This window comes from Poecilia reticulata, linkage group LG15 (genome assembly GCF_000633615.1).
Source record: "Poecilia reticulata strain Guanapo linkage group LG15, Guppy_female_1.0+MT, whole genome shotgun sequence".
Classification (NCBI taxonomy): Eukaryota; Metazoa; Chordata; class Actinopteri; order Cyprinodontiformes; family Poeciliidae; genus Poecilia; species Poecilia reticulata.
Window position 1 is genome coordinate 16,992,557 of NC_024345.1, and position 17,097 is coordinate 17,009,653.

Below are 17,097 nucleotides of genomic sequence, written 5' to 3' on the forward strand. Positions count from 1 at the left end.
AAAATAATTTCTATTCACATGGCTTTTTTGTTCTCTGGGAAATTATTTTTGATGACAAATACAGAAACAAGCATACAAATCAAAACATTTACAATAGTGACAGTAATATTAATAATAAAATAATAGTCAGTGCAATGTAGCCTACAAATTATTTGGTGGGGGGCGGTGAGGGACCTGGATGAAGGCTAGGGGGCGCTGGGCCAAAAAAGGTTGAGAAACACTGGTCTAAAAGATGGTGCCACACTACGATAAGCAGTAATATGTCAAGCAACAGTCTCCCAGTATTTCACTGGTTTGTCCAATGTTGTGCCGCAATCTTTAAATGAGCTTCAGCATGCTTTTTCTTCAGCAGTGAAGTCTTATGTAGTTTTCACTGATAAGAGAATGATGACTCTTTGCGTTAGATTTATGGAATTTGTTGCATCTTCCTTGTTGATGTGTTCAGAACTTATTCCTGGTTTTGTTGCATTTCACACATAATTTTGCCATTTGCTTTGTTTTAACTTAATGTAAAGAATATGATTGTAATCACTGGTAACTGGTGTGACAGTAGCTTCATTAGGAAGACATTTACTAATAAGATCTTAGTAACATCTTCCCCAATGTGCTGTAGTGTTTCCATTTCTAAGCAAAAGAAGAAAAACAAAATTCACCTTTTTCACAAACTCCTTTGTTTCTGGAGAGATGTCAGCCAAAGCGGAGAGAATGAGTGCTATCACCTCCAGACCAAAAGAAATGTAGAAAAGAGAGAAACGAGGGACATCTCTGACCTCTCCCTGGGTGTGAAGATGTTAAAGAGTAAGAGAGATGTTGTATTTAATATTTCATTTAAGTATAAACCCATAGCTGATCTGTGGTTGCTCATACCAGCCTGAGAGCTTCCCGTAGGAGGGTCTGGAAAGGGAAAATGTCACAGATGACAAGGAGAAGCCAGAAAAGGAAAAGAGAAGCAGAGTCTACTGCTCGTTCTTTTCGTCTCACTCCTTCTTGACACAATGCCAGGAGGATCTGAAAAACAAAACGTGTCAAATCGCAAAATAGTAAATAATCTTTACATCTTAAATATTAGAGCAAATGTCTGAAGCTAAAACCTAAACTTTACCCATGTGACAGCAAAGAGGACTGGGTTCGTGTAGTGTACAGGAGAATTTTTCTCTGCTGAGCTGTTTGGACCAAAATCTTCTACTAATGTGACAATCAGGCCCCCAATGGCCGTCAGAAACAGCAGAAACACGACAAGCTGAGGAGGGAAGAGAAAGATCAGACTGATTATTAAAACGTTTCCATCTCAGCATCAAACACTGAAAGAATTAGAGTGTTTTAATTATACAATACCTGTTTGCAGAGGTAGAGCTTAGTCCGACGTTTTGTGTTTACTTGTGATCTTTTACATAAAGACATGAGGTTCCATGGAGCGCATAGCCAGAGGAAGCCCAGAGGGATCCAGACCAGAACTGTCTGTTCCAGACATACTGGGAGGTCAGGGTCCTCTCTCTCCAAATAGGACGCATTCTGAGGTACAAACACATATGTACACATAGGCATCATAAACATGTTTCAGAATAATTGTAATAATCAGACTCAGCTTTATTGGCCAAGCACGTGCACACAAACAAAATTAGACTTTGGTCACTTGCTCTCAGTGTCAGATAATTTAAAATAGAAATATATAAAATTGGTGGGTGGTGTGGGGAGTTTTTTGCCGTTTTCTTTTTTTCATTTGAAAATATGTATAGCTGTATGGTGTTTTTAAAAGAACACTTTATAGTGTTCTTCTAAAAACAAAATGAACATTGTATAGTGTTCTTTTTGTACACTATACGAGTGCAATATGATATTTGCACTCATGTTTGAATGAGTGCAAATATGCATGCTATTGATCTGGACTCTCTAAGACTGTTCTCATCAGAATCAAAACCTGGGGGAAGAAATTTTGTCCATGGTGGCTGATTTTTACAAATATCCAAAGATAAAACTCCAAGCAGTTCATGTCCAGAATGTGGGAGGTCTGCAAGAATGTTAGCAGTTAGTCTCAGTCCCTAGACCTGTACAAGTATTGATGGGAAGGAAGGTCAGCCCTGATTATCCACTCTGCAGACCTAAATGTTTGCTACGGTGGCTAAGTTAATCCACACAGTGAGGGATGTGCACGGAACAGAATGAATAATTATGTGCAAGATGAACAGCAACTTCTTTGGGAAGTTGTACAGGAGAACGAAGCACTAAGGCAAAACCAAGGCGCCATAGCAGTTGCCATATCTCTCAGAGAATAATGACTCACAATTTGAAGCTCTGTTTACAAAAGCAAAGAAGTCAGAGAAGTTTTGTATCCCTCTAGTTTGATTTTATTTATTCATATTTTGATTTATTTCCTTATATGGCCCTACGAGTATGTATTGTTTTTTTTTATAAAGTGATAATGATACCATTAAGTTACATTTTTGGATGTATGAATTTATGAATTATGTTGACAGTTATTTTCTTGAGTAGTTCCTGAATTTCAAAATTAATTCAATTTTGTTTGTTTACAGGGCACCAACTCACAACACGTCGTCTTGAAACACTTTACAAGCAAATAATTTCAATTCAATCACAAATAAATTTCAATTGATAAGTTCTGCACATTTAAAAGGAAAATTGAAAAGTTAAAAAAGATTCTCAGTTTCAGGGTAACGTTGTGCTTGAATGCTTTGTTTAAATACTCTTTCTTTAAATTGTCACTCTCACTGTAATTTCTAAGGAGAACTGATGTTAAAGTGTGAAGACTGGCGCAAACAACTTTAATTATAAATTCAATAATATCTTTGAGTCATCTTGGTAATTCGTTAAAAACTGTGGCTCTTGAAGCTTTTCAAAAACATTTAAACAGTTGCAAAACATTTAATAATTTGAAAAGAACATGATTCACACACTTGAAAATACAGTCACACAATCTGTCATGTGAACAGATCCGTAATAAGGAGAAGCTCAAAATCACTGTCAAGAGTTTTAATGAGAGGTTGGTGAGTTTGAGTTTGTTCTGTGAACTGCAGCTTAAGGTGGTTTATCAGGTACAAACTGTATGTTTGGAAGTTGATTGTAGTTTATTGATTACCAACCACAAATTCTGTTTTTATGTAAACAAACCTCTTCTTAATATTCTTTCATTTATAACTTTTCTTGCCTTTAAATAATGACTTAAAAACAAAACAAAACACAGTACTCTGAGTAAAAGAAAAAGAGCTGCTGTAATGCTGGCGCTCTACTTTTCAGGAAAATGAGCTGCAGAAATACTTGCTATGGTTCTTGGACTTGTTGAATCATGCCCAGGAAGAGCCTCATTGCAGTCACATAACATGTTCGCAAAGGCAAAACATGTCTTTTGGTTTCCATTGACAGTTTGAAAGAAATTACACAAAAACCTCATCAACTGTAAGATGGAATAAATTTAAACCTCATTGTGCTTGAATTGTTTTAAATGTTGTAGTAAACCCAGAACCTTTTAAAGACAAAAACCGAAAACCATACAAAGAAATATATCAAGTTTTATAACAAACATTTTATTCAATAAAAGTTAGAGAGCAGATGTCTGTACAAGAAGCAATGCTTGCATTCATCCCGAGATAAAAAACATGACTTCACTTTTGAACATCTGTAGTCTGTTAAACTCACCCAGAAGACTGACCCGCAGTACTCCTCCAGAGGCGCAGCACACATGATCCGTTGTGTTAGCTTCACTCGCCCGGCGATGATTTGACGACCAGACTCCTCCTGCCCTCTGCTCCACTGCAGCTGAGCTCCACTCAAACACTGCTGCTCTCTCCTCTGTCCACCCGCAGAGCAGAGACAATTTCAGGATGTAGCTACGAAGGACTTTGATCCAGGAACCTTTGAAGCAAAACCAACCCCCCTCCAAAAAAAAATTTAAAAAAACTACAAGCAATCTAAACTAACCCCCTTTGTGAAGATACTTCACAGCGACAACAAAAGTGTTGAGATGCTGCTGCAAAATGATAAAATAAATTCAAATCTGGAGGTTTTATCTTCTGGTGACTTGTTTTGTCTTCAAAATACTATAATCCAATCCTTTTTGAGATGGAAAAGCATACAGACGACCAAGTTTAATTTTTCTCCAGCCCATGTAAACTCCTCTGCGCTCATTTTGTCTGAAGTTTAACTTTATAAGCAGAGAAGGGCAGTGTGAGAGAGAGAAAAACCTTGCGTAAGTCTGACAGTGCAGTTTTCCATGTGTTGGGGGAATCACTCTCTAAAAAAGGAAGTGCGTTTAGGAAAAGGAGGGAGGGGATCATTATGGCCACTTTCCTGTTGTGTTTCCACTTCTCTGCGTGAGAAAGAGTCTGGAATGAGACCAATTATTTTCAGCACTAACATCAGATTTAATTAAATTCTCAACTAACATGACTTGAATAGTAATGAGCTTGATGAGAAACCTCTGTGTTTTAGTCAGACACTGATTAGTCACAGACTTGGGGGTGTGGTCATCGCAGATCCCTTTTGCCTCATTCTGTTTTTGTCAAACAGGGAGAGGAGCGGACTTCAAACCCAGAGGGTACACTGAACATTCACACTGCACTTAAAGTGAGATATGTGAGATTAGTACTAGATTAACGTCCCTCCATTGTGTTTACAATGTAGAGAAAAGGTAACCGAAGGTTCTTCCACACTGCGCATGATGGAAATTAAAAGCTGCTTTGATTTATTCCTAATGGGCTATTATTATTTTTGCCAAAATATTAGTTGTCAGGAGACCATTGAGAATTTTTCACCATTTTTGTAGAAGCGGGTTTGTAAAGTCAGACCATAATGAGGGAGGAGAAGGCTTGGCTGGAAGTTTCTAATTGATCCCAAAGATGTTCTGTCAGGCTGATGCCAGGACTCTGTACAGACCGGTGACTTTCTGCACGCCAAAAATCACTTATTGATTTGCCAATCATGTTACTAGAGTAGAGTCCATCTCTAGTAAAAGAAAATGGAGCTCCAACGAAAAAAAAAAGTTACTTTGTTACATGTAATCGAATTACATTTGTCAAACTTCATTTATTTATGTTTGTATTACAAGAAAACTTAGTGAACTTAATATTTTCACCTTTTTAAAATGAATTTGATTACTTGTAACAAATTAAAAAATGTTCAAGTCAGGTCACCTGTTTTCTTTTTTCAGTGACTAAACTGAAGGAAAAACTCTTGATATGCTGTAGCAGTAAAACATTTCACTGAAACTCATGAGCCCAACTCTTGTAATGAAAGCTCCACAGCATAATTATCTCTGCACCGAACTTTACATTTGACACAGCGGAATCAGGGAAGTACTGTTCCACTTGAAAACACCAAACAAAGTTTATTCACTGGAATGCCAGACAGACAAATGATTTGTCTCTCCAGAAAACACGTTTCCACTGCTCTAATGTGGAAACAGCATCCTTCGCCTTGGATGTTATTTCTAAGGTAATGTAAACAGCATCCTTTACCATGGACTTGGTGATTGCAAGATTTCAACCATAAGACCCATTTCATGAAGCTCTCTGAGATAAACTAAATGCCATATAGAATTGGAAGTTCTGTAAAAAGCTGTGACCTTTGCACACCATGTACCTCAGCATCCGCTGACTCTGCTGTGACTTAACGAGGCCTTCTACTTTGTGGCTAAATTGCACTCATTCCAATTCACGTCCACCTTGTAACACTACCTTCTAGGAATCACTGTAGATTACCACCAACAGCTACAAGCAGCCTGCATGCATAGGGGATGGATTTTATGGTGCAAATCTACATAAGTTCAACCCAAGAGAAATGACACAGATGTGCAATTAAGAGTTTGTCTGTATGGGTAAAGAGAGGAAAATAATTCAAAAAACGGTTTTCCTAAATTCAACTTCGATATGATTTGAATCAACTCATGTTTTTATTAGATTGCTTTAAAGCTTCATCAAATGTTTAGAAGTGGACAAATTAGTTGCACTTGATTCATTTTAAAAAGAAGAAGTTCCAACTATAGACATTAGATCACAGCCTGATAATAACCAAGTGTAACTGAAAGATAAATGAAACTGTAAAATGGCCAATAGATTGAATTTATATAGTTCGTTCCTAAGTCATATTGACTACTTAAAGCACTTTACATTTGGGCTGCATTTACTCAGTCGCACTGACAAACGTGGATACAAAGATCCTTAAAAAAACAACATTGTCCTACTTAAGAAAAATGTTTTTTAGTAATTTGCTATATTTCAACTCTTTTGTTGTTGTTGTTGTTGTTGTTTGTACTGCAAAAGTTCACAAAGACAAGTACTCGTGATTTAGGTGATTTTTCTTTCCGGAAATATGGGCAATTAAAAAGTTCACTATCATGCAGGCTGCTACCATTAGCTTATTATCCGTGTCTGACTGGCACTGGTGTTATCAGAGCTGATAAACAACTCAGTGCACAAAATCAACCCCGACTGATCTTATTCAAAATAGATGAATACTTTGTATTACCAATGAGCTATATCTATGTGATGGAAAGGTTCTTAAAGTCCATCTCTGTAAATATAGTCTCAAATGGAATTAGATCATATGCGTGCGCGCGTGTGTGTGCGCGTGTGTGTGTGTGTGGGTGGGGGTTCTGACTATCTTCAATGGCCATGAAAGAGATGACTCCTACTGTGTTGTAGGTAATCATTAAACATTTACTAATTTCACAAGGACATAGTCATGCTGACTCAATGTTCTTGCAGCTCCCAGGACAGCAACGTGACACCAATACATGATAAAAAATACTATATTCACTGTTCTAAATACAACTACACTGCTGCTGCTGGTAGGAATGTGTTTAGAGGTCATTTTAGTGTAATGTGTCTTGTTTTAATCAATCATGAAAAAGAAACTTAACTTAGAAACTGGACAGGTACTAAATGCCACACTTCGATATTAGCCAGCATAACCAATCAAAAGAGGCATATTATCATTAACAAGTTAAAGTATAGTTTTGTTTTGGGGTATTTTAGGTCACAAATGACTAATAGTTTTGGTAAATATGAGAGGGTTTTTTTTTTTCAAAGAAAAAGAATTTATCTGAGATGAACGTTTTAGGCAACTTTTTGCTACATATAGGGACTTTAAACATGGGAATAACCTATATTTTTTAAATATTTATCAACAGCATCATTACCATCTTGACCTCTTTGTGCATCCCTAAAGTTACACAATATAAACTGTTTATTGAATGCATACAAATGTGTGTAAATGTGAGTTGAAACTTTGTGAAAGTCAGGGCACACTTGAAAAGAAAAAAAAAAAAGCAAACAATTTTCTTTTAACACATCAGCATCTTAGTTCCATGAGCATCATCTTCTCCCTCTACCTTGTGAACAAATTCAAAAGCTTGATTGGGTTTTTTGACAACTGTGAACAACTTGAACGTATGTACTTGAATTTAAATATGTATGACTGGACCGAATTAACTTTTTTTTTGTAAAATTGGCATGTTGTGAATTGGCACTATATAAATAAACCAGATTGAACGAATATCTTTTTTTTTTCTTAGATCCAGAGATCTGATCATGTTTATTATTTTACAAATCAAACCCAGAGTTTTAAAACTCTCCACACATCTTAGCTCAAAATTGGTTCAATTGAAATATGCAAAACACAATGGTATCAGAACAAAACAGCTAAATGAAAAATCAAAAACAGAAAGCAAAAGAACACAGCTAAGGAAACAAAACAGTTCCAACATTGCACTGAATGTACTTTCATTGTGAATTTGTTTCTTTGTTTTATTCTTTCAATTGTTCAACTGTTTTATGTTCTTTTGTGGTTTTATGACTCTTTGTTTTTTTTTTATATTTTTGTCCAGTTTTCCCACAATGTTGTGCAAAATGCTGTTCTTTTTGTGTTCTGCGCCTCAAAAGTACAAGTACAAACACACCTGTGAATGATCCACAGCTTTCTGTTCAGGAACAAACCTTCATTAACAGCATGTAAGACAGCAGTGCTTTCCCTGAGCTTCAAAAGTACACAGATTGTTTAAATGTGAATGCTCTGATTAAAGAAAACTAGTGCTGAGGCCATTTGAAAATGAATGTATGAAAAAAAAACTGTTCATCTTTTTGAGGTATCACAAGGTATTTTTGGCGATTGCATTCAGACTCCGGACTTTGCTGGCATCTGCCACCTTCAGGCCGTACTCAGGCGCTGATATCGTAGCTCCCATCGTTACGCAGGAGTTCCTGCACGTAAAATGTTTAGAAGCATTTCACTAAGCTTTTGCGTTTTGAGTTTGTTGGCAATCATTTAGTTAAGTGTAGTAGAAACATGCCCAAGTAAGCATTATTTAGGGCTGGCTTTAAAACAGACCTGAATTTCATTGCAGAGTCTCTGCTGGAGCGAGCTGAGCAGTGAAACTCCTCAGCTCCAGAGCCCTCCAGTATTCTCTGCAGGTTCCTCTCTGTAATGCCACCACCTGTCATTTGAATACATAAAAAAAGAAAATGAGAAATTAATGAATAATATATGCAGAAAGCTTAGCGAGAAAAATGGGGGTACTAACCTGGCATTACAATTATCCTCCCTTTGGCCTGTTAAGAGCAGATCGCAAAGTCAGAATGATTCTAACAACACAGCCATTTCTGAACATTGACTAGACATACAGTTAAGCCCAAAATCATTCATGCCACAGGCAATTTTTTAATCACAAAACATTTTTGTTAAAAAAAAGGGTTTAGGAATTTAAGGTAGGAAATGTGGCAGATTTCTATAAAAATCTGATTTAAAGAAGTATCATATTTCACCTTTGTTTATATTTTATTCAAAAAAAAAAAAAAAGTCTTTTCTATAGCCAATGGAAACAGCTTTACTGAAATTAACAGCAATCACATCCATTTCATCATTGCTGTTCAGCTTTTTGCACGTTCATTTGGCCTTTTATCTTTGATAATAAGCTCCAAAACTTTACGGTTGAAAGGCCTCCTGACCATCATCACCATAATATTTAACTATCAGATTCAAGGTGGGACTATGTCTGGGTAACTCCAAAATGTTATTACTAGGAGTCAGAAAAAACATGTTGGTACAAATCTAAATCTGACAATGTATGAATAATTATGGACTCAAGTGTATTAGGAAATAAAAAAGTCCAATAATTACTCACAGATGAACATTGTAAAGCCTTTTTCTCTGTAGATTATGACGCAGATTTAATTACCTTATAATTATTATAAAGGTATTGCAGCAATCAGGTTCTGTTGATCAGGACTAATTAACTGGTCATCAGGAAGTTGAAGCACTTCTAATAAAGCAGAGCTGCCTGTGGATATTAAGGGAATATCGAGGAGGAAAGACACTTGCACTGATCTAAGGAACGCGATTCTTGTTGGGGAGAAATTTTAGATCATTTCCAAACTATTTTAAGCCCTTCATTTTGCAGTGGGCTCTTTTCACCCAAAATTAAATCAACAAAAGAAGCTACTACTCTGTATACAAATGCCAATTCTAATTATTTACCCATGGCTCCACAGCTCTTACTCAAAGATAATAAAAAAAAAAAACCTTTTCAAGTGAATATTCAGAACAATTTCTGAAGTACTGATCAACATTTGATCAACTGCCAGCAAGGTCTTTAGAGCTTGTGTAACACATACTTGATCGATGAGCCGTTTAATAACGGGCAGCCCCTCCAAAGCAGAGCTGTCGCAGCCACTCGTCAGCACCCGCTCGAATCCTAACGATATCAGAGTCTCCAGAGCAACTGCTGGGTCGAAGGCCATGTCAAAAGCTGCAGGAAGATCAACACGACATCCATGCGGAGAAGTTAGACTCACTCTGAAATCTGTATTCCTCAAGATTCTAATAAAGAGCTCTCTATTCTGCTGAGGATCCGTGATATTTCTTTAGGTGCGAATGCTGGGAGTTGTTTAGCAAGTACGGTTACCTCGATGGAAGGTCAAAGGCAGAGGACGAGCAGCAGCTGGGGAGCAGGAAGGCAAAGAGCATCTTATTAGCAGCAGGAAAATTGGCAAGTTTCAAATTTAATTTGAGCTGTTGGTGACTTTTTTCATTTTGATAACCTGCATGCCGAGAAAATTGGTTTATCACATAGCTTGCAGATTAAAAACTGGTGCCGCACAAAGATGCAGAACGGACGAAGCCTGTAAAGCATCAACTCTGTGATAGAGAAAATAACTCAGAAAAAATTAAAAATCCATCCTACAGTGTAATGTTGAAACACATGAAATATAAAATAGGCTGTAGAGAAGAGTATTCCTTTTTATTCCACAGTGAGGGCCTAAAATAAACTAGAATCATGGCTCTCAGTTGGATCAAGAACAGGCTATTGATCTGCTCCCTTCCTACTTTCATCATGGTGGGTCTTTGACAGCTGGTCTCATCCATAATTGGCATTTTAATGGAAGCTCCAACACAGAAGTGGGAAAAGTACAGCATTTGGACATATAATGTTAAAAATTAAAATAAAAAATAAAAGAGTTATCCCTGATTTTGTTTTCATTATTTGTGCTACAGTAAGCTTGCCTGTAAAGATTTATGAGGACATTTTATACCTCAATAAAGCAATTCAGACGGATATAAAGTCCTTCCTTGATTGTTGACAAAGTGAAAAACCCTTCCACCTACATTCTAAAAAAAAACTGCTGACTCGTCATGTAAGTTAATGAAAATGGCCATTCTTGATGATTTCAACAAAGTTGAATGAATGCATGTTGTTTAAGAGGCAAACCTTTAAGATTTGCCTCTTAATCATATTACTTAATTTCTACAATATTATTTGTATTATGTTAGCCATAGCTTCCACAAACAGATAACACCGGTTTGATCTAGAATAAATCTCTCAATCAGCTGATAGACTCTGTGCTTTCCACGAACTGATGATGAAAAACCTAAAAGCTGCACAAGAGGAACGTCATGGTCCAAATCTATTTATATCAGTAAGACTGCAATTCTGACACCAGCTTTTGGGCCGTTTATGCTCATATTTTGTCTCCCCCTTCTGGCAATCAGTTTTAACACACATTGTAAATGCCTGTTGCAAACATACACGCTGTAAAATTTCAAAAGGTTTCTACGTATTTCAATCTCCTTTGCTGAGAACACCGAGCCATAATAAATACTCCTATAGGACAATTACATGGTTATATTCAAACTGTTAAAACATTTTTTCCTTACTTAGAATACATCCTGTAGTTGGGAGAAATTATAGCATTTGTTAAAAACTCTGGCAAAATTCAGGCCCCTACTGAGGGTCTGTTTCAAAATCATTTCACAAGAAGTGCATCATTTTCACTGCATGATGCATGCATAAGCATTTGTTTTCTGCTGAATCAGATGAGTCCAGTTTTACCTACGGAAACTGATGTTTTCTCTGCTCTAAAGATATAATGTTACGTTTTAAAGGTCTAAAATGTCAATCTATTATGATGTAAAAAAAAAAAAAAAAGGGTCCATTCAGGTTTGGTTGGGTTACTTCAAAATATAAGCTTGCTATAGTGAGACCATTTCTGTTGATCAATTGTGTGCTTTTTGTTGCTGCTGTGCTGAAAGATGATTTCTAGCAGAAGCCTGAAGATTTTATGCCAATGCTGAGCGTATTTAGATAATCGATTTCAACTTCACTAAGTGAACTTATTGGAAAATGTTCCAGCAGACCATAGCACATTTTCCCACATGCATTTGAGAGATTTAGCCAGGCATGGACAATCTTCTTGGTAAAAGCATAAGCCAGACATAGGACGAAGATGGAGGATTATTCTCACATCTTCTGCAAAGTCAAATAAAATAGCCAGAAATGTAACCGTTGCACTACTTCTTTGATCCCCTCGAAGCTGACTATATTCAATGTGTTCTATGGTAATTATGATTTCCTATTTATAGGTGGTGTGGACCAAAAAAGATTTTAGTTTCATTCTGTTTTATTTAAGGTCTCATTAAAGGTGGAAAAAGTTCTGAAGTTATTTGTCTTGGTCTTATTTTTCTACAGTCCACCAACTAGTTATTTTAGCAGCGGTGTGCAAACTATTTACATCAACTGTACCTATCAGCTCCATGCAGAGACCTGCATCCACCCCTCCAGTCTCTGTCAGGGCGCCTACCACTACACCATCTGCTCCCTGCATCTTCATCAGCTCAATGTCCTTCTTCATCACCTCCACTTCTTGGTCAGAATAAAGGAAGTCCCCACCTCGAGGCCGTATCATTACATAGACTGGAATTTTTATATACTGCTTTACTACCTGTAGAAGACCTGCAGAAAAACAAAAAAGAAGCAAAAGAATTGTCATTATGCAGCTATGAAGGCTACAGAGTTTCTAGGATGAATCTACAATGTGCAGCTCACCAAGACTGGGAGTCAGACCTCCTTCCATAAGACTTGAACACAACTCCAGTCGACCAGCACCTAAAAGAACAGGGGGGAAAAAACTGTCAGGAAAAACTTCAAACTCTTTAACCTTTGCGAATTAAAGCAACTCTGCACATTAACTTAACAATGACTTTTGACATGACTAAAGCACAATACCTGCCAGAAATAATATAGACATGTTTGAAACACCACTAAAATGGAGTCAGCAATTTGCAACCTTTGACCTTGCTTTTAAGGAGGGCTAGATTTTAAGATAGGGAGATAATATGGGTTTAAAAATATAAAGCAGAGCAAATTGCGCTATTCTTCACTGACCTCCTCGCTCAGCATTGACAGCAGACTCCACGGAATCCACGCACACCTCCAATAAAATACTCTGTGCCATCATGAATTTCAGGCCAAGGGAACGCTGAAAAGGGATATAGACATAGCATTCTAATTTTATTTTTTTTAGTAAACAAGTTTACAAGTATGTAAACTTTTACTAGTTATAACTACCACATGTACCTTTTCCTTATCCTATCAACAGAAGGAACCCGAATGAATGTTTTGAGTGCGATTCAGAGTCAGGACGTATTTTTGTGGGAGCCAGGCACTACAATGGATGACCAGTTTCCGGTGTGTTGAATTTAACAATCGCTCTATTTGTGCGGGCGGGCCTATGTTTACAGTTTGCTACCAACATCGCCAGATGGCGTGAGACCGCCCATGCGAGATACGCTTATATAATGATACTTACAACACTCGGAATCGCCATTACGGCTCCTTAAAATAATAGATAAGACGTGTTTAATAACTAGTTATAATTTCGGATGAGAGTAATAGTTTGGTCAAATAGTAATTCCATTTAGCCATGGGCGTTAGCTTGATACAACCATACAAATAAAGAGTGAAAACATCGCTTTTGTTGCCCTGTAGAAACAACACGTCCGCGCTTCCGCCATATTGGTAAAGGCAGGTTTACCTTGACCAAAATACTAAGAGTATGTTTTGTCGTAAACAATAATACACATGCATTTTAGCACCAATTACTTCAATCACTTATATAAAATTAACAAATCTGCCAATCAAAGTAGGACACACCAATGAATACAAAACAAAATGTTCTTGAAATTCACCCAAAATTGCCTACATTTTTTCCTGAAAGAAAAAACACAAATTTAACATTGATTTTGTTTTAGTTCTTCAAACCAGAAAAAATATTTAGTTTAATTGTTTTGTTTGCCTAAGCCATTATTTGGAGGTAGATGTGAAACATGTTGAACTTATTGCCCAGGTGTAAGTTAATTAAAAAAGAAAATAGTAAAAAAGAAAAACAGTAATTTATTACATGCTACAGTAAAAATTGTAAAATTGTGTTTTAATTTTTTTTCTTGAATCAGCCCTGTTTATTAAGAATAAGAAATGAACATGGGGCTGCACAATTTCAGAAACATGTTTCATTACTATTAATGAAAACTGCAATGATGATATCAACAATAATCCTCATTTTCTATTTTTTTTCTTTCCCAAAACACTATGTCCTCACTCTTCTTCATAATCTGGTTCCATACATTAAGGAAATAAAAGCTCATTTGGTTGGCTAAATAGATTACATGTGCAGAGTATGAATGCCAGAAACTTGCAGTGTTATGTCCTTCCATAGATTGCATTCTAGGAGTCTGTGGTGATTGAAACATTGCACCCAAATATAATACAAATACAGTAGAGTTTCAATATTGTGCAACTGCATTTGTTCAAATGATTTATCAGGACATTGTAAAGAGCTCTCTCCAGATGGCATTGTTTAAGTGAAGTGTTTTCTTGCTAAAGACAAATGCATTTGTCTTTTAAAGTGATTACAGCTTCTTTCTTGCAAATTAAACAGGGAAAAAAGATACTTTGTTTATTTTGCACAATCTCCATTGTCAAATAATTGGCACACCTGTTGTCAAATGTCAAATAAAAAAAACAACTTTCCTTCAAACTTTATTTTTGACATTAGCTTTTCTGCGAGAGCACATTTACCTTAACATATTTGCGTTTCTGACCATAAGTCAAAGGTCTGCCAACCCTTTGGCAGTTATCACACTCTGCAACCTTTTGGATAAAGAAAAAATAGGTATTACAAAATGAACAAACAATGCTTCATGTTGCTATAGTAAAAGGCATACCCATTTGTCCACATCCACAGATATGCCATGCCAGTAAAACTTGGTGCACATAGCTGACCTTGTTTTCACAATTCCCATGTGAAAACCAGTTGGCGAAATGTGAAACTCTTTAAAAAGTTCCTTTGCCTCCTCCTTGGTCTTAACGACCTTTCTGTTTCCAAAGTAAAGTTCTCCTTCTAAACAAAATAAATATGGCTTTAATGAAAGAGGAACATTAATAAGATATATGCACACTAGTGTTTTAGATACTAACCCTTCAATGTGAATTTGGTGGCATATCTCCTGAGGTTTTGCCTCTGAGATTTCCGAAACTCCTCTGGGAAGGATCGTTGGGAAAGATAGAAGAAAATCTCTTCCCACTTTCTTTCCATCTCTTGAAGAAATGCAACAATAGTTAGTTATTTTCAATAGTATCAGTAAACAAAGCAATAGGTGAAAAATGTTGATTCACTCAACAGTCGCTTTACTCTACATAAACGGCACATTTTTGTTTTATACATGTGTGGGTTCAACTGTGAATGCAGGATGTCGACTGTGTTTTGTAATAAAATGCACTCAGATAAAGCGTAATGGCATCATCAGTTAGATACGTAGAAATATAAAATGTGTGTGAGTGTATCTGTACATTTTACAGGTGTGAGTCGAGTTCAACCATTAAGATGTAGTCCCCAGGTAGTTAAATCACTGCCCTAATGCACAGGATTTTTTTTGACCTCATAGTGCTCAAACTTACTTCCTCCAGGTGAATAGACACTGCAGAGGTCAGGATCCCAGTGGATTGGAAAGACACTCCTGGTGCTTGGATGATATTTTTGCTAAAGTTTATTTCACTGTACTGCCTATTTCAACAGATAAGAAAATCATATTTACTAAAAACACTATGTTCACAACATAAGAATAAATCAGCCAATCTCTTTACAGATTCTGTCTTATTTAGTTAGTAACAGAAAACTCTAATGACATAAAATACAACGGTAACAGTTTAAATATAAAATCTGATGTCTATGTTTGGCTTGAAGGAGGGGGGGGTGCCAATTAAACGAACACATGCATAAATTCACGCATTAAGTTCTCTCCATGGTAAATCTGACGTCACTTATACTAGTTAGAATTATTTCGAATGGGTATTTTTGTCCAGTGAATATACAATTAGATGTCTTATGAACTTATACGACAAGTCATGAACCAATTTCATATCATGGAACGTAGTGCTGTGAAGTCTACTTTATGTTAAAACGGCTTACCATACAGCAGGGTCCTGTTCACCTCTTATTGACAGCAGACTGCCGTTGAATACCTCTCACACAAACAGAAATTTGTGCCAATTCACTCACCGGCTAACTGTCGACATCTGGAGATGCCTAATAAAGACTTGTACTGAATGGAAACTGTAGCTAAAGACGGCAAAAGAAGCGTTTCGAGCATGGTTTCGAGTGATTCACCAGCTTTAAAAAAAAACACGGCGAAACCTATCTCGACGGGAGAACTCAGCTCGACATATCAGTTAAAATCACCAAATTATACACTTTAATGGAGAAAAATTAAAACAATTCATCTTGATAAATGACAAACAGAAATTTATAGGAATACATTAGGTAAAGACATAAATATTAGATAAGTTGAGCAATAAATACTTTATACCTCTGGGCAGTAAGGACAGTTCGATAAATAGTCGTCGAGGTAGGAGGTACTGTAATCATGTTCTGCGCATGCTCAGGAAGTAAGGGCCAGACAACATTTTTTTAAAGAAACTTTATTATACAAATGACAAGTACAACAAATGAACGTATGAAAAATACAGAATACAACACTAATATGAGCAAATAACCAGGGCTGCCAATTAAACGAATTCATGCGTAAATTCACACATGTGAATTCTTTGAAAGATTTTTGTTGGTAAAGTTTGATATTGATTTTCTATAGATCCGTTTAATTAGCAAATTTACATTCATGAATATAAAATTTAGGTAGAAGAGTTAGCATTAGAATTAATGAAAAAAAAAACATTTATCATAGTTTTTGTGGATTCTAAAAAACAGAACAGAACATCCCACTCAGAACACAAGTTCACAAGAAATAGAATATCTGCACCAGATGAGTCATTTGTGTGGTGAGATAAAGTTGTTTTTATATGACGGTCCACGTTAAGACGAGCTGCTTATAGAAGAATGATAGTTTTACAGAGAGTTAAACTTTGTAATTATAATTTAAAAAGTACATCCACAAAACTTCATCACAAAACAGTTTTAATATGGTACGGTTTTACCATAATTAAGAAACATGCAGCCAATATTAACACATTTGTTTAATTTTATTAACCAGACATAGAGAGAGAGAGAGAGAGAGAGAGAGAGAGAGAGAGAGAGAGAGAGAGAGAGAGAGAGAGAGAGAGAGAGAGCAATTTATTAATTAGATTTTCTGGTTTCAAACAGATGTTGGAACAGCTGATCACTCGATTTTAAACACCCTTGCCTCGCCGGTGTGGACGGTGTTGTTATACTAGTGTGACACCGCCCATGACAGATACGCTGGAAAAAAACTAAACATTGCATATTTTAGATGCGCCATCAGAATTACTAAATATATATATTT

General features: G+C 36.4%; 2 protein-coding genes across 4 annotated transcripts in view; both read right to left on the reverse strand.

The window, feature by feature from the left end:
* Positions 1–5,016, reverse strand: part of LOC103476920 (canalicular multispecific organic anion transporter 1-like) — a 25,854-nt gene extending 20,838 nt beyond the window's left edge. Inside the window, exons 1-5 of the mRNA XM_008429666.2 lie at positions 3,652–5,016; positions 1,336–1,512; positions 1,103–1,240; positions 868–1,008; positions 654–776 (exon numbers count right to left, since the gene is read on the reverse strand). Of these exons, the coding sequence (XP_008427888.1) occupies positions 654–776; positions 868–1,008; positions 1,103–1,240; positions 1,336–1,512; positions 3,652–3,696 (624 nt within the window). The 5' untranslated portion in view covers positions 3,697–5,016. The remainder of the gene's footprint in view (positions 1–653; positions 777–867; positions 1,009–1,102; positions 1,241–1,335; positions 1,513–3,651) is intronic.
* A 302-nt stretch (positions 5,017–5,318) lies between these two features.
* Positions 5,319–16,230, reverse strand: cutc (cutC copper transporter homolog (E. coli)). 3 transcript variants are annotated; one of them, XM_008429668.2, is made up of 13 exons: positions 16,147–16,230; positions 15,239–15,344; positions 14,759–14,878; positions 14,506–14,681; positions 14,360–14,431; positions 12,668–12,761; positions 12,329–12,388; positions 12,026–12,235; positions 9,911–9,946; positions 9,621–9,754; positions 8,531–8,558; positions 8,338–8,443; positions 5,319–8,210 (listed from the first exon to the last, which is right to left on the reverse strand). In XM_008429668.2, exons 3-13 carry the CDS (start codon positions 14,874–14,876, stop codon positions 8,099–8,101), a joined length of 1,146 nt encoding a protein of 381 aa, XP_008427890.1. In that variant the 5' UTR covers positions 14,877–14,878; positions 15,239–15,344; positions 16,147–16,230; the 3' UTR covers positions 5,319–8,098. The 3 variants fall into 3 exon arrangements, with proteins under 3 accessions (XP_008427890.1, XP_008427889.1, XP_008427892.1); XM_008429667.2 differs by lacking the exon at positions 16,147–16,230 and adding an exon at positions 15,750–16,140; XM_008429670.2 differs by lacking the exons at positions 14,360–14,431; positions 14,506–14,681; positions 14,759–14,878; positions 15,239–15,344; positions 16,147–16,230 and adding an exon at positions 12,860–13,126.
* Between the last annotated feature and the right edge of the window lie 867 nt (positions 16,231–17,097).

What these genes read in the sequence shown, in the direction of transcription:
- cutc (XM_008429668.2), bottom strand. Translation starts at nt 14,876, where the DNA reads ATGGAAAGAAAGTGGGAAGAGATTTTCTTCTATCTTTCCCAACGATCC. An exon ending in TCTCTGCATGGAGCTGATAG is followed by an intron (nt 9,947 to 12,025) that starts GTACAGTTGATG and finishes CCTGCTCCCCAG; the next exon opens with CTGCTGCTCGTCCTCTGCCT. An exon ending in TTAAACGGCTCATCGATCAA is followed by an intron (nt 8,559 to 9,620) that starts GTATGTGTTACA and finishes TGCTCTTAACAG; the next exon opens with GCCAAAGGGAGGATAATTGT.